Source organism: Geotrypetes seraphini, chromosome 3 (genome assembly GCF_902459505.1).
Source record: "Geotrypetes seraphini chromosome 3, aGeoSer1.1, whole genome shotgun sequence".
NCBI classification, from domain to species: domain Eukaryota; kingdom Metazoa; phylum Chordata; class Amphibia; order Gymnophiona; family Dermophiidae; genus Geotrypetes; species Geotrypetes seraphini.
The window spans coordinates 294,025,003-294,051,020 of record NC_047086.1 but is presented as its reverse complement, the minus strand read 5'-3'; the positions used below and the strand labels follow the sequence as shown (position 1 = coordinate 294,051,020).

Sequence of the window (26,018 nt, the reverse complement as noted above, 5' to 3'; positions counted from 1 at the left end):
TCGTGGACAACTTGGGAAACTACTTTGAAGGATATCAACAGTTAAATAGTATAAGACTCATAATCAAATAATTTAAACATCCAAAAAGCATCCTAAATCAGCACTTGGAAGTGCTAATCGCCAGGACATCCAAATATAGATAATCGAAACTGCCTTTCTGGACATCTAGCGAGGTGTCCTAGCCTCTGTGCATCTAGAGCTCAAAATGGGCATAGTGGATGCGTGTCATGGGCAGGCTTTGGGCATGCATTAGGGCGGGTTAAACTTGAACATCTTGTAGCAATAATCATACATTTTGCAATATGAGGAGCCGCTGAAAAGTTCTCAGCCCAGCCAAGAAGAGAATGATATGGAGCCATAAAACTTACAAGTTATTCCACTTTACTTGATACTTTTTGTTTCATTTCATAACATTGAAACTTAATACTTACACTTGATACTTAAATTTTGGAGGTCCATATGGGATCAAGTGAACAACAAATTGGAAAATCCAGTGGCATTAATGTACGACACCATTTTATTTGGTACATTGATGAGAGCTAAAAGCCAAATATCTAATCGAAATAACTTCTATTTATAATGACAGGGGTTGCCATATAGCTCATTTTAAGGAATTGGATTCGATTAAGTTACAATTTTTGGTTGTAATCTCTGTGTTACATTTTTAAAATGGAACGTTTCATGGCCATACAGTAAGGGTGTTATAGAAGGTTTATGGATGTTTGGGTAAATTTTGAAAGGAAGAATAATTGATTTTATTTTATAGACTTGTAAACATACACATTTAGAGTGGGTTGGGGGGTGAGGGAAGGGAGTTGCATTGGAACTTGATTCAGGATAGTTTCTTGTGGGTTTTATTTTATTTGAGTATTGGGTGGGAGGGTGGGGAAAAATTTAATTGTATATTAGAAACATAGAAACATAGAAAATGACTGCAGAAAAGGACCATAGCCCACCAAGTCTGCCCATTCCAACTACCCGCCCCCCTGACTTTATTCTCTTAGAGATCCCACATGAATATCCCATTTTCTCTTAAATTCCGACACGTTGATGGCCTCAATCACCTGCAGTGGGAGTTCGTTCCAAGGATCCATCACTCTTTCGGTGAAGAAGTACTTTCGGGAGTCGCTATGAAAACTTCCCTCCCCTGATTTTCAGCGGATGCCCTCTGGTGGTCGAGGGTCCTATGAGACAGAAGATACCATCTTCCAACTCGATACGGCCCGTGACGTACTTAAATGTTTCAATCATGTCTCCCCTCTTTCTTCGTTCCTCAAGTGAGTACAGCTGCAATTTATTCAGCCTTTCTTCATATGTGAGATCCTTGAGCCCCAAGACCATCCTGGTGGCCATTCGCTGAACCAACTCGATTCTCAGCACATCCTTCCGGTAGTGTGGTCTCCAGAATTGAACACAATACTCCAAATGAGGTCTCTCCATGGATCTGTACAGCGGCATTATGACTTCAGGTCTCCTGCTGACAAAACCTCTACGGATACAACCCATCATTTGCCTTGCTCTGGAGGAAGCCTTTTCCACTTGATTGGCAGCCTTCATGTCATCACTAATGATCACCCCTAGATCACGTTCCGTCGTGGTCCTGGCCAAGGTCTCACCATTTAGTACGTAAGTTCTGCGCGGGTTTCTCTTACCCAGGTGCATTACCTTACACTTTTTAGCATGGAAAGTTTATTGTGCTTGTCTTGTGATATTTTATGTATATGAATTACTTATTGCACAATTGTAGTTTGAAAATCTAATAAAGATATAAAAAAGAAAAGTGTGGAACAACTTGTAAGTTTCATGGCTCCACATCATTCTCTTCTTGGTTGGGCTACGAACTTCAAGGCAGCCCCTCATATCTAGTTTAAAGGAAATTGAAAACTTGTATGCTTTGTTTGATTAGACTATTTTCAGTGTGCCATGTGTGAATGTTGACAAGTATAGTAAAACCTTGTATTGCAAGTAACTTGGTATGCAAGTGTTTTGCAAAATAAGCAAAACATTTTATTAAATTTTAACCTGATATACAAGCAAGGTCTTACAATACAAGTACATACAGTATGCACATGTCACATTATCACAAATGAGCCAATGGTTCCTCTCTCTCTCTCTGACACTGCAGGAGAGTAGTGACTGTTCTAAACAAGCAAGGTCTTGCAATATGAGTGCATACTGTATTTTGTATTAAAGTTTTTGGGTTGTGGAGTTTCCATTATTTCTTATGGGGAAATCCGCTTTGATATATGAGTGTTTTAGATTACAAGCATGTTTTCGGAATGAATTATGCTCACAAACTAAGATTTTACTGTTTATGTTTCACAGGCAATATGATTTTCATATGAAACTTATTGGGCTGTAGTCTGTATGAAAGGGACTTCATGTCGTAACATCTTATCCTTTTTCTCACTACAGTGCTGAAGTTTCTGCTGTTTGATGTCGTACAGTAAAAGCCTTCTGCTTTATGCTCTTACAGTGAAAGGAATTTAATTTCTCTTTAAAAATATATTTGTAGGAAAAATCTGACTTCTTTTGACTAAAAAAAAAAAAAAATCAAACACTTTGATAATTGCATCTGACTTATTAAAACCTCTCTCACTCCTTGTTAACTCTGCAAGGATGTTTCTTGGGCTCTAAGTAAGAAGTGTCAGGCAATTCAGAGCAAGCAACACTTTGTGATTCTTAGCAGCACAACAAGTCAGACTTCTTCACACCTTGCATGAACTGATAAAGCAAAAAAAAAAAACCCCAACAACCCCCCCCCCAACATATCCTCCTAATTCACGCGAAGCCAAAATGAAAAAAAAAATAGTACCAGTTCAATATATGGTTTTATTATTGCTATGCTTATATAATTATTAGGTATATGCAACACTGGATATAAGTTTTTACAAATATATTTCTGATACTGTAAAATGTAATTGCTATTGCTAGGATTGAACTTGCCCTTCTTCTAGGTTACCTCATTAATTGTATTTTATGGGGACAATATTCAATGCAATAACCTGCCAGAAATGGCTCCTGGTTAGTTAAATTGCCTGTTGGGGGCTACTCGCAAATTCTCAATGACACTTAACCAGTTAGTGCTGCTGAAAATAAATGATTAAGTCATAAAAAATATACAGGGGTGACTAATTCAAACCGTTGGTATTATGGAGTGACTAAAGTGGTCAATAGAAGAAAATAAAGTCACTGCTGAATCATTAAACAGTATACTTTGGGCATTCAAAAACTTATTTGCTCAGAGACATGAAGGCTGATTACTCCGCCTCACCCACCAATCATTGCAGTGTTCAAAAAATAGTTTTTGTAAGATTTTCAATAAATAAAGTGCTAGCCTTGACAGCTATGCTAACACTACAAACATTTCCATAATTTTTGTATTTGTAAAGTGTAACTTAACTTTGAATAGTGACTGGTTCCGACGTGCACGTTTCGTTGCTGCGTCAGGGAACCGACAGTACAGCTAGATTTAAAGCTGGAGGTGAAGTCACATGAGATAGAAAAAATGGTTCACTCAACAATACGTTTCTTCTGAAATGTCTCGAACATTGAGTGAACCATTTTTTCTATCTTTCAGAAGAAACGTATTGTTGAGTGAACCATTTTTTCTATCTCATGTGACTTCACCTCCAGCTTTAAATCTAGCTGTACTGTCGGTTCCCTGACGCAGCAACGAAACGTGCACGTCGGAACCAGTCACTATTCAAAGTTAAGTTACACTTTACAAATACAAAAATTATGGAAATGTTTGTAGTGTTAGCATAGCTGTCAAGGCTAGCACTTTATTTATTGAAAATCTTACAAAAACTATTTTTTGAACACTGCAATGATTGGTGGGTGAGGCGGAGTAATCAACCTTCATGTCTCTGAGCAGAGTTCTAAATACAAAATAAGTTTTTGAATGCACAAAGTATACTGTTTAATGATTCAGCAGTGACTTTATTTTCTTCTATTGAAAATAAATGATTAGCACCTAACTGAAAACCAACTAGTCTGGGGACATTCCAGGAGTGGAGTTGGCATTGGCCAATTAAGTACTGGTATCCAATTAACCAGCCAGGTTAACTGCATAAACAGGGCTCGGTTTTACACAATCCTATCTATGCGATTCTTCTTAGCCAGTTAAATGCTGAATATCCCACTTAACTGGTATGTGTTAGCCAGCTCTGCAAATCCGGAAATTCAAGGCTGGTGCCTGAACACAGCCCAGCATTGAATTTCTAGCTTTAATGCTGGCAGGGATCAGCAAAATGCTGATTGCCACTGGCTGAATATTAAGTCCCTAAGTATCCCCCCAAAACCCCTCTTTTGGGAGAACTCTCCTCCAACTCCGTGCCCCCAATGGCTTCTACTCTTCCCCTCAAATGTCTCCCCCCCTACCCACCCAATCACCCACAACGGCAAGGACGATCCCCACTTGCTTGTCATTGCCATTTTGAATCCGCTGCTGGGATGGGCAGGAGAAAGTAGGGATCATGCAGATACATGTACATTGGGGTGGTCCAAAAAAATTAATTAGCACATTTCATTTGTTCACAAGGTCAATTTTATTCCTTTAGATAAAAATGAAAAGCACAGAACATTTTACTTAAAATAAAGTTTAGGGGGGGGGTCACCCCACCTTGCTGTTTTTATAACTACCACTAAACTTTAGAGTATATTGTAATTCTTGTGCTCTCGAGAAATAATCAGTGGTCTCCGACATAATATTTTTGCTTTTGTTGATCCTCCTTCAGTCAAGAGATCAAAAAATGACTGTGTTCTCTGTGTTACAAGACTCAAAGGTCACAGGTTCCATTTCATCTGTATGAATGAGACATCGTGGAATGCCTGGCAACTGTGGGCACTAACTCCCTCTTTTACTAAGGTGCACTATGCTTTTTAGTGCGTGATAAATATTAGCATGCACTAAACACACGCTAAACGCTAATGCATGCATGTTATCCTATGGATGCGTTAGCGGTTAGCGCTTGCGTTGATTTAGCACGCGCTGAAACGCTTAGCGCACCTTAGTAAAAGAGGGCCTAAGTTTTGTACCATTCGTAACTTTGTTTCTGGTGCAATTCTGTCATCAAATAAGCCAAGTGCTGCTAGGTGCTCAGAGAGAAACCATAGATGTCTGGAAATGGCTGTGAGTGCCTTGTTTGCAACAATTGTATTTGTATAGTTTCTTCAACTTCCTAACACAAGAGTCTATGCATTGTGTCAGCATCCTGGCTCGATCCCATACCACCAATGCTGACTCACATGCAAACCTAGCTTTCCGGTAAAGGTTTTCCTTCGTTGTAGTGAGGAAAATTAACCAGTTGAAGAACATTCAGTCCACGTAGCAGTCCAGCAGTTGACAGCTGACAGACTGACTTCGCAAGGAGACAGTTTTTGGGTGCAGATTGCAAAATAGTCAACGCCATACAAACTAATTATGCACAATCATCTATATACACAACATACAAGCAAACAGTGCATGCTGGGGTGACCTCTAAATATTGTCTAATCAAACTGAAATTTGACACATGAGTAAGACATACCAAGTGGACAAAAAATATGCCTTGTGGAGACAAGATTTTACAAGCTTGATATTTTTTGCAAACTACCATGGACCACCTTAATGTCCCAGAAATTAAGTTCCATGAGTTTGCCTGGAAATATTAGGGTATGTTTGAAATGTAATTGATTCATACTCCCTAATGATGTGAAGCTTGCTAGTGACTCTTATGTGGCTAACGCGGGTCCCTTCATCGCTCTTCTGCTTCTAGCTGTTGGTACGGAAAATCAGAGCAGTCCTGATCTTGTCCTTCCATTCAAACCAGTTCTGACTAAGATTAATGTGGTTTCTGAGATGCTATAAAACGATAAGAACACTATTTAAGTTAGGCCTAGCATCCAGCAAGGCAGCTTTCACATTGGTTTGATTATATCACAAGGCAGTTTAGTTAATCAAATATCAACTTGAATTTAAATAACATAGCATCATCACTACTTGCAGAGCTGTATGTGCTAAACCAAATGATTATACTGCCCCTTTTCCCTAAGACCTCAATGACCACCAATGTGTCAGGTTTTCAGGATATGCATGAGAGAGATTTACATGACTATTACCTCCCTTGTATGCAAATATCTTCATGAATATTCATGAGGGATATCCTGAAAACCTACCCTCTTCACAGTCCTACAGGCCTGGGAGTGAATACCACTGCCCTTTTGAGCTTCATCTAAGATGGAACACAGGCATAGAAAGATCAGTAGCTGTTCAAGGACACCCATAGAATGGTGGAGATGCTTGTACCACCATTACCATGTTTTCAGCTCTATATAAACACTGGAGGTAACTAGGACTGAAAGAATTCCAATTTGTGTATCTCAGTATGTTTTAGAAGCAGCATTTAAAACACACCCAAACAAAATTCAGCTACAATTAACAACTGCCCAAGCCCAAGGCCTTTCTAGAGAGCTGGTTCATTGCCACATTTTTTCACATTGACTTTCATAAGCAGAAGCCAACCATACCATACGGAAGTCGTAGCAGACACCTACCCTCCTCCAGGTAAAGCAGCTACAGTAGAAGGCATCATGGAAGTTCATTCTAAATGCAAGTGGGTATCTATTTTCAATAAATCTTTTAAAATGCAACTGTACAAAATTTACAAGTTTTTCCTGGTCTAATGATTATGTAAATCAAACATAATAGAAAAGTAAATCAAACATAATGGAAAACATATCAGTGCCAAGACCAGTATGTATTCATTATTTACCTTAGTAGTCTTTCATTCATTATATATTGGCTGTTCTAAGACATCTTTATGACATTTACAAGTTATACAGAATACTGCAGCAAAGTTGATTTATGGTTAAAAAAAAAAAAAAGATACTCCATTGTTGTGAAGACTTCACAAGCACATTGTCAATTTAAATTATGCACTGTGGTTCCCAAGATATTACCGTATTTTCGCGGATATAACGCGCGCGTTATACGTGATTTTACGTACCGCGCATACCCCTCGTGCGTTATATGCCTGAGCGCGGTATACAAAAGTTTTTTAACATAGTTCCCACCCCGCCCGACGCCCGATTCACCCCCCCAGCAGGACCGCTCGCACCCCCACCCCGAACGACCGCTCGCACGCGCTCCCACCCGCACCCGCATCCACGATCGGAGCAAGAGGGAGCCCAAGCCCTCTTGCCCGGCCGACTCCCCGACGTCCGATACATCCCCCCCCCGGCAGGACCACTCGCACCCTCACCCCGAAGGACCGCCGACTCCCCAACAATATCGGGCCAGGAGGGAGCCCAAACCCTCCTGGCCACGGCGACCCCCTAACCCCACCCCGCACTACATTACGGGCAGGAGGGCTCCCCGGCCCTCCTGCCCTCGACGCAAACCCCCCTCCCTCCAACGACCGCCCCCCCCCCCAAGAACCTCCGCCCGTCCCCCAGCCGACCCGCGACCCCCCTGGCCGACCCCCACGACACCCCCACCCGCCTTCCCCGTACCTTTGTGTAGTTGGGCCAGAAGGGAGCCCAAACCCTCCTGGCCACGGCGACCCCCTAACCCCCCCCCGCACTACATTACGGGCAGGAGGGATCCCAGGCCCTCCTGCCCTCGACGCAAACCCCCCCCCCCCCCAGCCGACCCGCGACCCCCCTGGCCGACCCCCACGACCCCCCCACCCCCCTTCCCCGTACCTTTGGAAGTTGGCCGGACAGACGGGAGCCAAACCCGCCTGTCCGGCAGCCAGCCAACGAAGGAATGAGGCCGGATTGGCCCATCCATCCTAAAGCTCCGCCTACTGGTGGGGCCTAAGGCGCGTGGGCCAATCAGAATAGGCCCTGGAGCCTTAGGTCCCACCTGGGGGCGCGGCCTGAGACACATGGTCGGGTATGGCCCATGTGCCTCAGGCCGCGCCCCCAGGTGGGACCTAAGGCTCCAGGGCCTATTCTGATTGGCCCACGCGCCTTAGGCCCCACCAGTAGGCGGAGCTTTAGGACGGATGGGCCAATCCGGCCTCATTCCTTCGTTGGCTGCCTGCCGGACAGGCGGGTTTGGCTCCCGTCTGTCCGGCCAACTTCCAAAGGTACGGGGAAGGGGGGTGGGGGGGTCGTGGGGGTCGGCCAGGGGGGTCGCGGGTCGGCTGGGGGGGAGGGGGGTTTGCGTCGAGGGCAGGAGGGCCTGGGATCCCTCCTGCCCGTAATGTAGTGCGGGGTGGGGTTAGGGGGTCGCCGTGGCCAGGAGGGTTTGGGCTCCCTTCTGGCCCAACTACACAAAGGTACGGGGAAGGCGGGTGGGGGTGTCGTGGGGGTCGGCCAGGGGGGTCGCGGGTCGGCTGGGGGACGGGCGGAGGTTCTTGGGGGGGGCGGTCGTTGGGGGAGGGGGTTTGCGTCGAGGGCAGGAGGGCCTGGGATCCCTCCTGCCCGTAATGTAGTGCGGGGTGGGGTTAGGGGGTCGCCGTGGCCAGGAGGGTTTGGGCTCCCTCCTGGCCCGATATTGTTGGGGAGTCGGCGGTCCTTCGGGGTGAGGGTGCGAGTGGTCCTGCCGGGGGGGGGGGATGTATCGGACGTCGGGGGGGGCATCAGGCTTTCAGGATGGGGACAGACCTTCAAGGGGGGACAGGACTTCAAGGGAGGACAGTGCACGGAAGTCAGGGGGGTGAACGGAGAGTCGGGACAGTGCACGGAAAGTCAGGGCGGGCGAAAGGAGAGTCGGGCAGCATGCGCGTTATATGCCTGAGCGCGGTATAGAAAAGTTTTTGTACATATCATCGTGATTTCTGCGCGCTATACCCCTGTGCGCGTTTTACAATGGTGCGCGTTATATCCGCGAAAATACGGTATATGGTTGATGCCCTTCAGCACTATAGAAGTGATAAATAGTAGTAGTAGTAGTCATCCCCGGAATACTAGTCTTATACTAACAAAAGCTAGGTTTTACTAAATGTCGCTAGAGGTTTTTTATGTGGGCCAGCGAGGTAAATGCTCTGATGTTCATAAAAATTCTATGAGCATCTGAGTATTTACCTCGCTAGCCCATGTTAAAAGCCTCTAGCGCCATTTAGTAAAAGGAGCCCCAAGCCAATTAATCACTCTCTTAGATTAAAAAAAATGTAAATGCCTTACATTATCCTTTGTTTAAGGGTATAATATTTAAATCTATTTATTCAGCAGGCTTTGTTTTTCAATCTATTCAATGCTGGAATTCTCTCCCAGGAGAATTAAGAAGGACCCCTTGCTATTTGAAATTATGTAAACTCCTAAAAGCTGAGAACTTTTCAGCACCCCCCCTTGTATGTCTATGAGTAAAAGAATTGGGACAACTATAACAGTTCACTTAGCAGGTCTAACAGATCAGCAGCCTACTGCTTCAGGTCTTGCTTTATATAACAAAATAGAATTTTAAAACAAATCTAACTGCCTGAAGGTATAAAGTGCCACTGACTAGATAAAAATACAACACAAATTAAACCTAACTACTGACTCCTGTAATCATCATTTGACAGAATACTTCTGACACCCCGGAAAGTATGAATAACTTGAGGGAGGATCTAGTAAAGCTTGAGGAATGATCTAGAAACTGGTAGCTATGATATAATAATAATAATTTATTCTTATATACGAATGATTCTAGGAGTTCACAGCAGATAAGACTGAACATCCAGCGAATATACAGTTCAAAAAGATACATCAATTTCTAGAATGTATACAATACATGTTATATTTAAAAAGCGATTAAGAAGCTTGGGTTACAAATTTGTCAAATAATTGTGTCTTTAATAGTTTTCTAAAAAAAATAATAGGATGAGACTCCTGGCATGATTTTGCCAAACCAGATGTTCATTTTGGCTGCCTGGAAAGAGAGTTCTCTCGAGAAATCTCTTCAAATGACACGATTTGACAGTAGGATATTTGAATAACTGGACTCTACATGTGGGCTTATTGGAGTGATTTAAAGAGAAATGGGAAACAAGGTAACCTGGGGACATACTGAAGATTGATTTGAAGCAAATACACTTCTCCCTCTGTATTCGCGGGGGATGGGGACGGACCATAGGCACAAATACGGAAAAACCGCAAATAATTTTTTTAATGTTATTTGCGGTTTTTAGAAAAAGCCTTCCGTTTTTATTATTGGAACCGAGAATAGCTTTTCTACATCGATTTCTGGGCAGGCATGCTGGGAAGCAGCGTTTTTCAAGTGCACACTGAGAAACATGGAAGCAGTGAATTTGTGGGAGAAAGCTGGTAGCAGCAATTTTCAGAATGAATGGTAAGCGAACCAATTTTTTATCAGTACAGTAAAAGGAAAAAAGAACTATAATGATGATGTAATTTGGGGGGCGGAGTCTGCTTCTGATAAAATCGCAAATAAGCGAATCCGCAGATACAGAAACCGTGGATACGGAGGGAGAAGTGTACATTTATTTAAATCTTTTCTACATTTTAGGAATCATTTGAAAAAAAACTTACCTGTTTAGGAAGATTTTAGAATAATGATATTGATATTATTTTTGACCTAAAAAAATCTGACCACATCACTCCATATTTCAAAAAACTGCCCTGGCTACCAGTAGAGGCCAGAATAATTTTCAAATTCGGTTGTCTATGTTTCAAAACACTATTCTGTACTGCACCCAGCTACCTTCTGAAACACTTTCTTCTCCAAAACAAACTCCACCTCTCACGCAGAACACTATTATTCGCCTTTCCGAATCCCAAAGGATGCCAATTCAAAAGATTCCTCGACAAGACACTTTCCTTCCAAGCAGGAAGGTGGAACAATAGTCTAAAGTCTCCTTTTACTAAGCTGCGCTAGTGTTTTTAGCGTGCGCTACAATGCCACACGCGCTAGCCCCACGCTAAATGAAAAATACCAATGCCAGCTCTATGGAAGCGTTAGCATCTAGCGAGCACGGCATTGTAGCATGCACTAAGCGCGCGCTAAAACCGCTAGCGCACCTTCGTAAAAGGAGCCCTAAGTGACTTACTCCTTAACTCATCGTCATTCCAATCATTCACAAGATCACTGAAAACCCATTTATTTGATAAATTCATTTAAACTTCCTCAAACGATTTCCTCTACGTCTACTTGCATGCTTCTGCCTTCTGATATATATAATTATGTTACACGCCCATTTGTTTACTCCTACTTCATGCTCTTGATGTAACTTCGCTGAATTCCTCCTGCAGCCTCTCTTGTTATAAACTGTCTTGAACTGAAAGGTATGACGGGATATAAATAAAGCTATTATTAGTCTTATAGCCCGTTACATTAACGGGTGCTAGAATATATGTGTGTGTGTTTGTCTTTATTTTTTTCTCTCTCTCCTTAGCCGCTTTCTGTATTTCTATCTGTTTTCTTGGGTTTTTTTTCCTTGGCTGTCCACTACCACCCCTTGCCTGCTCCCCCTGTCCATTCTCCCTTCCTTTTACCTCCCCTGTGTCCTCCACCACCCCATCACTGCTCACCTTATCCAACAGAAGCCCTTCTCCCTTTGTTTTACCTCCCCCTGTCCATCATCACCTCCTTCCTGTTCCCCTTGTCTTCATTTTTCTGCCCCCTCCCTGTTAATCAGCACCTGTTCCCCTATCCATCAACCCCTTTTCTGCCCCTCCTTTTCCGTGTGTTGCAGCATTTCCCTCCCACCCCACTTCCCTGTGCAGTATTTTCCTCCCCCCATACCTTCCTGCTGAATTCTATGGCCTACTTATGTTAACGGCCTGCAGCCGACGACAGCCGATGACATCAGCAGCCGCCGCGGCTGACATCCGCCTCGGGCCACCGCGGTCAACATCCACCTGGGGGGGTGAGGAAGAGAGAGAGAGAGCTTCGGGCGGCCAGCAGCCACCGCGGCCGACATCAACTTGTCTTGCCTTGTGAGGCCAGACCGTAAACCGCGCATGCGCACTTCCTATGTGTGCTGCAGCTCAAGGAAAATGGACGCACGCATAGGAAGTGTGCATGCGCGGCTTACCGTTTTATTATATTAGATTATATTGTTCTTAATAACTACCGTATTTTCGCGGATATAACGCGCACCATTGTAAAACGCGCACAGGGGTATAGCGCGCAGAAATCACGATGATATGTACAAAAACTTTTCTATACCGCGCTCAGGCATATAACGCGCATGCTGCCCGACTCTCCTTTCGCCCGCCCTGACTTTCCGTGCGCTGTCCCGACTCTCCGTTCACCCCCCTGACTTCCGTGCACTGTCCTCCCTTGAAGTCCTGTCCCCCCTTGAAGGTCTGTCCCCATCCTGAAAGCCTGATGCCCCCCCCGACGTCCGATACATCCCCCCCCCCCCGGCAGGACCACTCGCACCCTCACCCCGAAGGACCGCCGACTCCCCAACAATATCGGGCCAGGAGGGAGCCCAAACCCTCCTGGCCACGGCGACCCCCTAACCCCACCCCGCACTACATTACGGGCAGGAGGGATCCCAGGCCCTCCTGCCCTCGACGCAAACCCCCTCCCCCAACGACCGCCCCCCCCCAAGAACCTCCGCCCGTCCCCCAGCCGACCCGCGACCCCCCTGGCCGACCCCCACGACACCCCCACCCGCCTTCCCCGTACCTTTGTGTAGTTGGGCCAGAAGGGAGCCCAAACCCTCCTGGCCACGGCGACCCCCTAACCCCACCCCGCACTACATTACGGGCAGGAGGGATCCCAGGCCCTCCTGCCCTCGATGCAAACCCCCCTCCCCCCCAGCCGACCCGCGACCCCCCTGGCCGACCCCCACGACCCCCCCACCCCCCTTCCCCGTACCTTTGGAAGTTGGCCGGACAGACGGGAGCCAAACCCGCCTGTCCGGCAGGCAGCCAACGAAGGAATGAGGCCGGATTGGCCCATCCGTCCTAAAGCTCCGCCTACTGGTGGGGCCTAAGGCGCGTGGGCCAATCAGAATAGGCCCTGGAGCCTTAGGTCCCACCTGGGGGCGCGGCCTGAGGCACATGGGCCAAACCCGACCATGTGTCTCAGGCCGCGCCCCCAGGTGGGACCTAAGGCTCCAGGGCCTATTCTGATTGGCCCACGCGCCTTAGGCCCCACCAGTAGGCGGAGCTTTAGGACGGATGGGCCAATCCGGCCTCATTCCTTCGTTGGCTGCCTGCCAGACAGGCGGGTTTGGCTCCCGTCTGTCCGGCCAACTTCCAAAGGTACGGGGAAGGGGGGTGGGGGGGTCGTGGGGGTCGGCCAGGGGGGTCGCGGGTCGGCTGTGGGGGAGGGGGGTTTGCGTCGAGGGCAGGAGGGCCTGGGATCCCTCCTGCCCGTAATGTAGTGCGGGGTGGGGTTAGGGGGTCGCCGTGGCCAGGAGGGTTTGGGCTCCCTTCTGGCCCAACTACACAAAGGTACGGGGAAGGCGGGTGGGGGTGTCGTGGGGGTCGGCCAGGGGGGTCGCGGGTCGGCTGGGGGACGGGCGGAGGTTCTTGGGGGGGGGCGGTCGTTGGAGGGAGGGGGGTTTGCGTCGAGGGCAGGAGGGCCTGGGATCCCTCCTGCCCGTAATGTAGTGCGGGGTGGGGTTAGGGGGTCGCCGTGGCCAGGAGGGTTTGGGCTCCCTCCTGGCCCGATATTGTTGGGGAGTCGGCGGTCCTTCGGGGTGAGGGTGCGAGTGGTCCTGCCGGGGGGGGGATGTATCGGACGTCGGGGAGTCGGCCGGGCAAGAGGGCTTGGGCTCCCTCTTGCTCCGATCGTGGATGCGGGTGCGGGTGGGAGCGCGTGCGAGCGGTCGTTCGGGGTGGGGGTGCGAGCGGTCCTGCTGGGGGGGTGAATCGGGCATCGGGCGGGGTGGGAACTATGTTTAAAAACTTTTGTATACCGCGCTCAGGCATATAACGCGCGAGGGGTATGCGCGGTACGTAAAATCACGTATAACGCGCGCGTTATATCCGCGAAAATACGGTAACTCCCCTTTTGCAAAACCATAGCATGGTTTTTAGCACTGGCTGAAGCGGTAACAGCTCCAATGCTACGGTTTTGTAAAAGGGGAGGGGGGTATGTCTGGCTTTGTAACTTATTATAATTCACTGTACGTATATATACAGTTCTGTTTGCGATGTTACCTGCATTGAACTGCATTGTACTGAAAGGTAATATGGGATCGAAATAAAGTTTTATGCTATGTTATGTCAACTATTTACTGGACAGGTCCTTTGGATTTTCATTCATTCTTTAATTATTTCCAACTTCAACTATTGTAATAGCCTTTGATATGGAATTAAAATGACTGAAACTAGACGACATCTTCAAGTAGTACAAATAAAGCAATAAAATGACTATTTTGGCTCAAGAAATATCACAGTAAAATGTCTTTATGATGAACATTGGCTTCATATTACTCACTGAATTGCCTATAAAATTCTTACCATTGTTTGATTTGATTTATTGACTTTATGTACTACCCATTACAACAAGTTTAAGAGCAGTTTACACTAAAATTATTTAAATAACTTACAATTAAGTTTTACAACCATTAAACAATATAAAAATGACATAGATCCTAAAAAGAGCCTCTGCATAAGTATTATGAAAAAGCTAAGATACCAAACAAACTGTGTCTTCTTTCCATGGAAGGATAATCTTCATCTTCTTGCCCCTTTGTCTATCGAAAACACTGATTGAATTACTCTCCTCAATCAAAATCTTAGGTGTCATCATTGATAACAAGTTTACCTATCGCCCACAAATTAGTGCCCTTGTTAAAAACTGTTTTTGCAAACTGAGAATGATACGTTCATTAGCTTCTGTCCTTGATTCCCAATCACTTAATATCCATTCTTTAGTTATCTCAAAAATCGATTATTGCAACTCACTTTATAAAGGACTAAGTCAAAAAGATATCAGATCCCTTCAATTGATCAAAAACTCTGCCATAAAAAAACATTACAAATTAAAAAAAAATATGAGCATGTCACTCTTCTACTGAAAAAAAGCACACCGGCTATCTACGGTATACCTCACCGGATCACATATAAAACTGCCCTCTTAACATTTAAAACACAAAAAACTAATGAACCCGCTTTTATAGACCGTCTTTTGATTCAATATGATCCTCCAAGGGCTTTAAGATCCACTTCTCAACAAACTCTCCACTTCCCCTCGCTAAAAATTATCAGCACTCATCGTGCTTCCATTTTCTCTGTCACAGCACCCATGATTTGGAACTCTCTTCCATTTTCCATCAGTGCAGAACATAATTTTGATAAATTTAAGGGTAGTCTAAATTGCTTCCTTTTTAAGGATGCATATGAGTAATTTTCTTGTTTCTACATGATTTCATTCTAATTTTCCCTCCCCTCCCTTTGTGTCTTTTCCCTTTATTGTCTTCTTTCCTTACAAGATTGTAGTTCCTCCCCACTCTCCTCTTGTTTTCCAATCCTCCTTATGTCTAGTATGAATAGGTCAGTCATCTTGTCAGTAACCCGGAGTTTGTCTTCCTTTTTAAAAAATGTTTTATTTAACTGTACAACGCTTCAAATTTTATGATTTGCGTTTAATCAAATTTTAATAAACTATGAAACTATGAATCATTATCAATACTTATCAAAATGCAGAATGACCAAACAAGCCGATGACATTGACAAGCAGCGTATTCCATAAGCAGCGTATTCCATTCCAAACAGGCAACATATTCCGCAGGCAACATATTCCGCAGTACAAGCCCAACATAAAAGAGGGCTAACATTATGAAAAGGCAGAAGAGAACAACCACTTTTCAGAACTTTTCAAAATGCAGAGTAACCAGTGCTTGTTGATGTCAATCACACTGTATGTAAGGAAGATCCAACAAACTTTGCTGCAAAGAGCGAAGTACAGTAAACCCTTGGTTTGCGAGCATGCTTGTAATACAATGCACTAGTATATCAAAGCGAATTTCCCCATAGGAAATAATGGAAACTCAAGACGATTCGTTCCACAACCCAAAAACTTTAATACAAAATACTATATGCACTTGTATTGCAAGTCCTCACTCATTTAGAACAGTCACTACAATCCTGCAGCGTCAGACAGAGAAGAACCATCTGCTCAGTTGTGATGATGTGACGCGTATATACTGTATGTAGTCGTATTACATGACTTTGCTTGCTTAGAACAGTCACTATACTCTTGAAATGTCAGAGAGAGAAGAGCCATTGGCTCCGTTGTGATGATGTGATGTGTGTATACTGTATATACTTGAATTGCAAGACATTGCTTGTATATCAAGTTAAAATTTAATAAAATGTTTTGCTTGTCTTGCAAAACACTTGCAAACCAAGTTACTTGCAATGCAAGGTTTTACTGTACTCTGCCACAATTTAGTACTATTAACTTGTCCTTAAGAAAGCCTGGTTGCAGAAGTCAAAATAACCTTAAATGCTAGCTCACAAAGTACCTAATTCTGGCATACCATTATACCTTTCATGGCATTTCATTCCCTTAATGCTGCTAGAACTCTACTCTCAATCAAACACTTTGGTCATCCCTTCTTTCCACCATTTCTGTTTCGATTCAACTTGTTCTAAAGCCTTCTGCCTATACTCCAGCCAGATACCTCCATTCAATAGATGTGAACCGACTAATGCTTCCGCCACCTTCCAAGGCATATTATGAATCAACCAGACACTCAACATTTTTTTTTCTTAGCCCTCAAGCTCTGGAATGATGTCCCTCATTCAATTAGGGGCCTTTTGACACATCCTAGTTTTAGAAAAGCTCTCAAAACTTTCTTTTTTGAATAAGCTTTTCCCCGACTAGTTTGATTGCTTTTCATGGGTATCTTGCAGAGGGAGTAGAATAAAGGGGGGGGGGGGTTGTGGGTGGGTGCATGTTTAGCTTGTTTGAATGGCCTTTTCTTTAGTGAATATATTTAGAGTTCCTTTCTTCCTCTTCTTTAATCCTCGCCCTCCCCCCCCCCTTTATTGAAGTCACGTTAGGGGTTTTTATCACAGGCCATGGCGGTAAAAGCTTGCATCGGAGCTTTTACCTCTGTGGCGGGTGATAAAAAAACCCTAATGCAGCTTCATAAAAGGGGGTTTAGATTGTACATCGATCTGACCCTTTCTGGAATTGCGATATAGCAAAAGTTTTAATAAATAAATAAACCATTGGCCTCGCCCTTTGGGATGCACTTCCTTTTCCCCTCATATCAGAGAGATCATACAAAAACGTCCATGCTGATTTAAAAACCTTTTTATTTCATGATGCAGTCTGCTCATAAGGAAATTAGGGAATGTTTCAGTAGCAGGGTCTGTGTTCTCTGCAGCACAGGGAACAAAACTATAAATCTTACTTTTTTATAACTTTCCTCTCTGCTGTGCTACCCGATAATGTAGCTCCTTTTTAACTTTACTTTGTCCTCTCAACTATCTATTTAATATGATTTTAAACTATGTGAATCGCTCTTGAAAGACCCTGCTCAAGGTTGGTGCATCAAATTTTAATAAACCTGAAACGTTAAAATATGCACATAAATAATAGTATTCTAGATTTTAAGTTTTAAAAATAAATACTGTAAGCCCTGCTTATGCCTTGTCCAGACTCCGCCCCATGTATGCCCTCCTTCAAACTATGTGCCATTGCATTTGAATGCCTTTTTATAGAATAGTTTGTAGTAGGAATTTTGGCATTTAAGAACATAAGAATAGGCTTATAGGATCAGACCAGTGGTCCATCAAGCCCTATAGCCAATCCAGGTCATTAGTGCCTGGCCAAAACCCAAATAGTAGCAACATTCCATGCTACCGATCCAGGGCAAGCAGTGGCTTCCCCCATGTCTGTCTCAATAGCAGACTATGGACGTCTCTTCAGGAACTTGTCCAAATCATTTTTTTAAAACTAGCTACGTTAACTGCTCTCACTATATCCTCTGGCAATGCTTTCCAGAGTTTAGCTATTCTCCGAGTGAAAAAAATATTTCCTCCTATTGGTTTTAAAAATAAGAACATAAGAACATAAGCAGTGCCTCCGCCGGGTCAGACCATAGGTCCATCCTGCCCGGCAGTCTGCTCCCGCAGCGGCCCAAACAGGTCACGACTTGTCTGAATTACTAGAAGGGGCTCCCTTGCCACCTTGGTTTCTCATTGAAGTCCTATCTTCCCATCGAAGTCCTAACCCTCCGGTCTTGCACATGCAAGACCTGGTTGGGTTTCTATACTTATTACCTGGTTAGCTTTCTATACTTATGTTACATCCCAGCTCCTCCCTCAGTATCCCACGATCCCTTTATCCCTCAGGAATCCGTCCAATCCCTGTTTGAATCCCTGTACCGTACTCTGCCTGATCACTTCCTCCGGTAGCGCATTCCAAGTGTCCACGACCCTTTGGGTGAAAAAAAACTTCCTTGCATTTGTTTTGAACCTATCTCCCTTCAGTTTCTCCGAATGCCCCCTCGTACTTGTTGTCCCCTTCAGTCTGAAGAATCTGTCCCTATCCACCCTCTCTATGCCCCTCAGGATCTTGAAGGTCTCTATCATATCTCCCCTGAGCCTCCTTTTTTCCAGAGAAGAGCCCCAGCCTATCCAACCTCTCGGCGTATGGGCAGTGTTCCAGCCCTTTTACCAGTTTCGTTGCTCTCCTTTGGACTCTCTCAAGTACCACCATGTCCTTCTTGAGGTGCGGCGACCAATACTGAACGCAGTATTCCAGATGTGGACGCACCATCGCTCGATACAATGGCATGATGACTTCCCGCGTCCTGGTTGTTATGCCCCTCTTTACGATGCCCAGCATCCTGTTGGCTTTTTTCGAGGCTGCTGCGCACTGTGCAGATGGCTTCAGTGATGCATCCACCAGCACACCCAAGTCTCTCTCAAGTCTGCTGTCTCCCAACAATGCCCCCCCCCCCCAATTTGTAGTTGAACAACGGGTTCTTTTTCCCTATTTGCATGACCTTGCATTTTTCCACGTTAAAGCGCATTTGCCATTTGTTTGCCCAGTCTTCCAGCTTGTCCAGGTCCCTTTGCAGGTCCTCACACTCCTCCCTGGACCTAACTCTGCCGCACAGTTTGGTATCGTCTGCAAATTTTATAACCTCCCACTTTGCCTCCTTTTCCAGGTCATTGATAAATATGTTGAAGAGTAACGGCCCCAGCACCGATCCCTGTGGCACACCGCTTGTGACTCCCCGCCAGTCAGAATATTGGCCCTTCACTCCGACCCTCTGCAGTCTACCCGACAACCAGTGCTTGATCCATCTGTGCACATCCCCTCCCACCCCGTGGTTCCACAGCTTCCTAAGCAGCCTTTCATGTGGCACCTTGTCGAAAGCCTTTTGAAAATCGAGGTAAATGATGTCTATGGGTTCCCCATTGTCCACCCGACTGTTTATTCCCTCAAAGAAGTACAGAAGGTTCGTTAGGCACGACCTTCCCTTACAGAATCCGTGCTGGCTTGTTCTCAGTAGGCCATTCCTCTCGATGTGCTCGCAAATGTCGTCCTTGATCATAGCTTCCACCATCTTCCCTATAATTGAAGTCAGGCTCACCGGCCTGTAGTTCCCGGGGTCACCCCTCGATCCCTTCTTGAAGATAGGTGTGACATTCGCCAATTTCCAGTCCTCTGGTACCTCACCAGTTTTCAAGGATAGGTTGCAAACATGCTGGATTGTGCCACTAAACACTAAATGTTTCCCTGTAACTTGTATCCTTTCTATACCACTCAGGATTTTGTAGATTTCAATCATCTCCCCTCAGCAGTCTCTTTTCCAAGCTGAAGAGCCCTAACCTCTTTAGTTTTTCCTTATATGAGAGGCGTTCCATCCCCTTTATCATTTTACTAGTCGCTCTTCTTTGAACCTTTTCTTCTTTAAACCTTTTCTAGTTCCGCTATATCAGGGGTGGCTTCACTGGGCCGCATTGGCCGAAAAAAATGTTTCTGGGATCGCACAAACGTGCAAACACTGCAGTAAGTCACAGGAGGGAGCCAGCAAGACAGTAAACACCCAGGGGCAGCAAAGGAAAACACTGCATCGCCCTCGACCGGGGCCACACAAAATACTTCACTGGGTTGCATGCGGCCCTTGGGCCGCAGGTTGGACACCCCTGCGCTATATCTTTTTTGAGATAAGACAACCAGAATTGAATGCAATATTCAAGGTGAGGTCATGGAGCGATACGGAGGCATTAAAACATTCTTAGTCTTGCTTACTATCCCTTTTCTAATAATTCCTAGCATTTATGTTTGCTTTTTTGGCTGTAGTCACATATTGGGAAGAAGGTTTCATTCCATGTGTCATTCTTTAAGGAGAGTGGGAAGAATCAGAGTATGAATAGGCCCAGCCACTGACCCTCAAGCCTTGAATTGAAGAATGCTGATGTAGAAGGACTGAGGCTGAGACAGACACTAAAGAATGACAGTCTCCGGTATCCAGAGCAGATATTGTGATGTCATAATGCCTCATTCCACCAATGCCTAAGAGCCAACCTCATCACTGATGTCACAGTGGGTTCATTATCCTATACTTGGCTCACATAAGAATCAGAGTATGAATGGGCACAGCCACTGACCCGCAAGCCTTGCACTGAAGAATGCTGGTGTAGAAGGGCTGCGGTTGAGACAGACACATGGGATAGTTTCCCACATGCGGTTGAGAAAGAATGACATGGAATAGTTTCCCACGGTTATCTGCAGGGACAGGCATGGGAACAAATTCTGTCCCCAATGTCATTGCTACTATCCCATAACTCTTTAATTTTCTCAGGAGTCTCTCACGAGGAACTGCATGCAATGCAGTGAAAGCAAATAGATTCATTGTGGAAATCCTGAAAAACAGGCTAGATTATGGACCTTGAGGACTGGATTTATGGGCCCCTGATTTACATGCATACTTAGTACCTAATTGTTGACATCCACTTTTTAGAATTGCCCCTTAGCTTAGTGCACACCAAGTGAATCAATGTGCAGTTAAAACAAAATAAAGCTCACCAAAATAATAGTTACAATCCCTCTCTATTTATGTCTTTCTTCCTTATACCCCCACCCCCATGAAGATAGGTCTAAAAATGCATTCTTATTAAATCAGGCTGCCTTATACAACACTCTAATATTGCTCTGAGGGCTAGGCTGGCTCTAGTCCAGAGTTGCAGCTTGGCTATTGCAACCCTAATTAAAGTGCTGGGAACTTGACTGCTTTGTCCAGTGAAACTGACATTGTTCCCCTGCATCCCATAAGGACTAATTGATTTCTCATGTTGAGCAGTTAAGCATCACTTTCATAACTGCAGAACAGGTCAAATATGTACTAGACATTTCATCAGCATTCTTCAAAAAAAAAAAAAAAATGTTACTCATCTGAAACCCTGTGGGAGGCAGATAAATTGGATAAAATGCAGACGCCCAAAAAAAATCTGACTGCTTTAGCAAAGGTTGACTTGAAAAAGAAATAATCATAGCTATTACGGTTAGTACAGTAGAAAGAGGAAAAGGGGAAGGCAGGTGGATCTGAAACTGATCTTAGGACTGAGAAGCAATCTTGCAAGTAGGGCGCCTCACACCCCCCCCCCCCTCTCATCTCCAGGCAGGAAGCAATGCTGCAGGATTTGTAAGCGAGTAGAGTATTAAGCAAGCGAAGAATTTTGACACCAAAAATATTCGGATTAGCTTGCCCCCATAGGCAGAGACGTGGAAGTCACCTACATTGCACCACTATTAACGTAATTTCCATAATGTAAGAAATTCCGTAGACTCACAGAACTATATAATATTAAAAAGCACATTTCACCAGTATGGGCATATTTTGTCGAGCTCAACAAACTGCTGATCAGTATTCGTCTCGGGTTATTTCTTAACCAGAGAACATTCTCAAGGACCTCTTCCCTCATTTCTCGCGCCCACCGAAGAATTCTTTATTGAATCATGCCCCGAGAGGGGGGGGGGGTTTCAAGCAATGATGCGAGGCAAGAAGTGCTATCGGACGTGATGTTTTACGTAATGGGCTGCTATCAAGTGTCGGGGTTTAACATTACTAAACATGTACAATCGCCATTACCCTCCCCCTCCCCCCCCCCCCCCCCAACAGACATACCATCCGAGCACCTTTGCGAGCTAATTTTAAATATCGAACATTCACTAATAGGAATAAACCTCTCAGGCCATATATTCTTGATGTTCTCGAATGAGGGCAGAGAGTTAGTCACACAGAAATATTTGCGAACCACAAGTAGCTTTTTTTCTAATTTTCTTTTTTTTAAATGAATATCAAAAAGCTTAGTAAATTTATAAACGTCGTGCATTTCTAACAGGAGCGAAACATATATTCCGATTGTCCAATATTAAAGGTATTATTATTAAATAGACCTATGTTCCCTGCCTTTTTAATAGTTTTAGAATTTCACTATTCACCAGAATTTTTTTTTTTTTTTTTAAATCTACGTTTTTAAACGTTTCCGTGAGAAAAATGGATACAAGTCCAAACCATACTTTGTATATAGCCCCTGCCATTATATCCTTCTCCTATGCACAATGAACTACCGAGCTCTAGAGCAGTAGGAAAAGTTTATCTTTTCTTGGGATTGTGACGGGAGGGGGGAGGGGCGGTGTGTGAAATCTATTGGTTATCACTCTGCAGAGTGAAACCCTTCTATGCAGTAAACCCGTCAGCTGCGGCTCCAGCATACGGGAACGAAACACCAAAGCATCAGAAGGCAGCTTGTTGCAATGTCCAGGAATATATATATTTTTTTTTAAGATACATCCAGAACTTAAAGCAGATCGGAGCGCTCGGGAGCAGCCGAGAGCCTTGGGAGATTGATTTAAGGCAAATGACAAAAAGTGGTGCAGGACTGGGCATGCGAAGATAATTCAGGCGCACACACACACAAAAAAATGTTTTAATACACTGCTTGGGAAATGGACCCCAGGATTCTGGCCTCGGCAGCGCTTTATAGCAAGCAGGTGCTGGCCGCGGTCAGCCACCTTCCCCCCCCCCCCCCTAAAAACAGAGTAGGGCATGGAAGAGTGAATACTGACTCCCCTCCCCCCTTTAAGTTCTCTTTTTTTAATTGATCCCGCACGCGGCTCCCCTGTAATTAGCCTCTTCGAGATGAAGTCACTCAAAAGGAACGGAGCACTCCAGTCGCGATTCCAGAATACCACTGGAAACAAGAAGTCGCCTTTTATCACGAAAGTACATTATTCAGCACGCGGACACCTAGCAAGGCAGGCAGCCCCTCCCCCCTCTCCCGCCGGTGCAGAGAGCAAACGAGAGCTGAAAAACGACGGATTCCGACAGGAAAAGAAAGAAGGGGAGAAAAAAAAAAAAAAAAAACCCCTGAAAGTGAAAAGGGGAGAATGCTTACAGTTCGCAGGAACTGCCTCTCATCCTCGCCCTCTTCGGCCATGGCTCCTGCGGGTGTCCAATCGAGGGGGGGGTCTGCGTTACCTCAGCCGTTCTCAGACTCGCCCAGCCAGAGGAGAGAGCCAGGGATGCAGCAGGCGTGGGGAGTCAGGGAGGTGCCAGGAGAGACTCCTGCTCTGCCCTCTGCCTGCCCGCCCCTTCTCTGGCTGTCTGAACTTGAAGCAGGCAGACACAGGATTGGAACTGGAAGAAAGGGAGGTGCTTAGGCAGCACAGAACAGCCCTCCGTGTCTTGCTCCAACCCTTCCTTTCCAGACAGCCTAGAACAGGAGTGTCAAAGTCCCTCCTCGAGGGTCGCAATCCAGTCAGGTTTTCAGGATTTCCCCACTGAATATGCGTGAGATCTATTAGCATACAATGAAAGCAGTGCATGCAAATAGATCTCATGCATATTCATTGGGGAAATCTTGAAAACCCGACTGGATTGCGGCCCTCAAGGAGGGTCTTTGAGACCCCCTGGCCTAGAAAGAACAGGAGAGCTAAGGTAGTGCCCCGGTCAGGAGCAGTTAATCCAGGGATCTCAAAGTCCCTCCTTGAGGGCCGCAATCCAGTTGGGTTTTCAGGATTTCCCCAATGAATATGCATTGAAAGCAGTGCATGCACATAGATCTCATGCATATTAATTGGGGAAATCTTGAAAACCCAACTGGATTGCAGCCCTCGAGGAGGGACTTTGAGACTCCTGAGTTAATCGCCCACACTTCCTAACCTGTACTTCAAGAGGGGGAGGGAGGACTTGTAGGGGTGGTTTGTTTGCATAGAGTGCTTGTGTTGGATGTTGTCTGCCTGATGTATGTCTGTTGTGTGGACTGGCATGTGTGGGATGTTGTTGGTTTGTTTGAGGGCTGTTGGGTTGCTTAATAAAAAATACTATAGTTGTTGGTCTAGCCTGGAAATGGATTGGCTCGCTGTTTGTATTTTGCTGGACTTTGGTCTCCCCCTGGATGGACTCGCTATTTGGGGTCGTTTGGCTCTTTTGGACACTTCATTGTTCCTTATTTTTTCCTGTATTGTTCTTTTCTTGCCTGTGTTTCCTTGTCTGGACCATTTCCCATCTATAATAATAAAATGCTAAGCGCGCATGCGCACTCTCACCGCGTGTTCCCTGAGATCTAATCTGTCGGGATGTGCTGGCAAGAGTGCGCATGTGCGCTTACTATGTCACCACCGCGCCGCCCCTTCACAATGCCAGCCACAACAATGATGTCCATTGGCTGGCTCAGCGGTGGGTTGTAGACAGCGCCGATCCTCAGGTCCCCCTCCCCCACCAGCCGTCAAGAGGAGAGTCGCAGGCGGCCCGGCTACTTCACAGATTATGGTAAAGTGGGCCGGCCTCCCATCCCATGTATATCCCCCTCCCGACAGCGTTGACATGGCGGAATCCTCCTTCTCATAGTTCCCCAAAGCTGGCAGGGATTGACCGGGGGAGGCTGCGAAGAACCCAAGCCCCCTCCCGCCCCACTCCAACACTCCCCCCCAGTTCAGCCGTAGATGAGGTAAGAAACGCCTCCTTCTCTCCCCCCCCCAACCCGGGCAGAGGCGCAGCCGACAGAGCCCCCGATCCGAGTGGAAGGACGTGGCGAGAGAGAGACCGGGGGGTTTAACACAGCCGCGATGTAAAACATACCTGGAGCCGAAACCGAAATGAAACGCCGACGAAGGTAAGCAGGGTTCGGGCCGGGATACCCTGGCACTCTAGCACCACTTTGGACGATGGGGAGGGGGAAATCTTCTTAAAAACGAAAAAGAGGTTTGTTGGAGGGACCATCGATCCTCGGCCACCCCTGCCTCTTCGGATTTTTTTGTTTCGTTTCGGCCCGCTCTTTCCTTTCTTTTGCCACATTCCCCCTTTTGCGAGGGATTCCTAAAAGAAGACAGACAGACAGACAGTGGAAGAAAGACAGGGGGCCAGGGAGAGAGACAGAAAGAAAGAAAGACAGACAGGGGGAAGGAATAGTGACAGAAAGAAAGACAGACAGGGGGCCAGGGAAAGAGGCAGAAAGAAAGACAGACAGAAAGAAAAAAGGGGGCAAGGAGAGAGACAGAAAGAAAGAAAAAGAAATGCCTAAGTCTACACATCTTTTCTAGCACCCGTTAATGTAACGGGCTAAAAAACTAGTTTTCAATAAAAATATAATTAAAAAAAAAAAAAGAAAGAAAGAACAGGAGGGGAGGGATGAGCCTTAACAGCTGGGCAAAGAGGAGGCACTCTACTAGAGCTGGTCCAAGTTTATCTGAAGACCGAGTCAAATCTTCAGTTGTGCACTCTCACCCATCAACCCTCTTCCCCTGCACTCTCCAGTATCTTGCTCCTTCCTTTCCTCCCAACCACAGTGTTTAGTATCTCTTGCTATATTCCCATCCCCCCCATGATGTCCCACATTTCTTTCTTATTCTCCTCCCCTTCCTTTCCCCCTATGGTGTCCAGCACCTCTCACTCCTTCCTTCCCTCCCCATCTCACCCTCCCACTGCTTTCAATTCATATTCATTGAGGAAATCCTGAAAACCCGACTGGAATACGGCTCTCGAGGACCGGAGTTCCCTACCCCTGCTCTAGTGATACACACGGAGGCAGTTGTAAATGAGACCATCACAGCTGTTCACTATCTCATACCACCGCATAGTACTTAGATCTTAAACTCTCTTTCTTCCATTCTTTACTTATCTTTAGCGGTGGTCGGGCTGCGACTCCTC

At 45.6% G+C, this 26,018-nt stretch overlaps 1 protein-coding gene across 1 annotated transcript in view; it reads right to left on the bottom strand.

Annotated features, from left to right (window-relative positions):
- Positions 1 to 23,448, bottom strand: part of RYR2 (ryanodine receptor 2) — a 1,389,277-nt gene extending 1,365,829 nt beyond the window's left edge. Inside the window, 1 exon segment of the mRNA XM_033937646.1 lies at positions 23,266 to 23,448. Within this exon segment, the coding sequence (XP_033793537.1) occupies positions 23,266 to 23,307 (42 nt within the window). The 5' untranslated portion in view covers positions 23,308 to 23,448.
- Between the last annotated feature and the right edge of the window lie 2,570 nt (positions 23,449 to 26,018).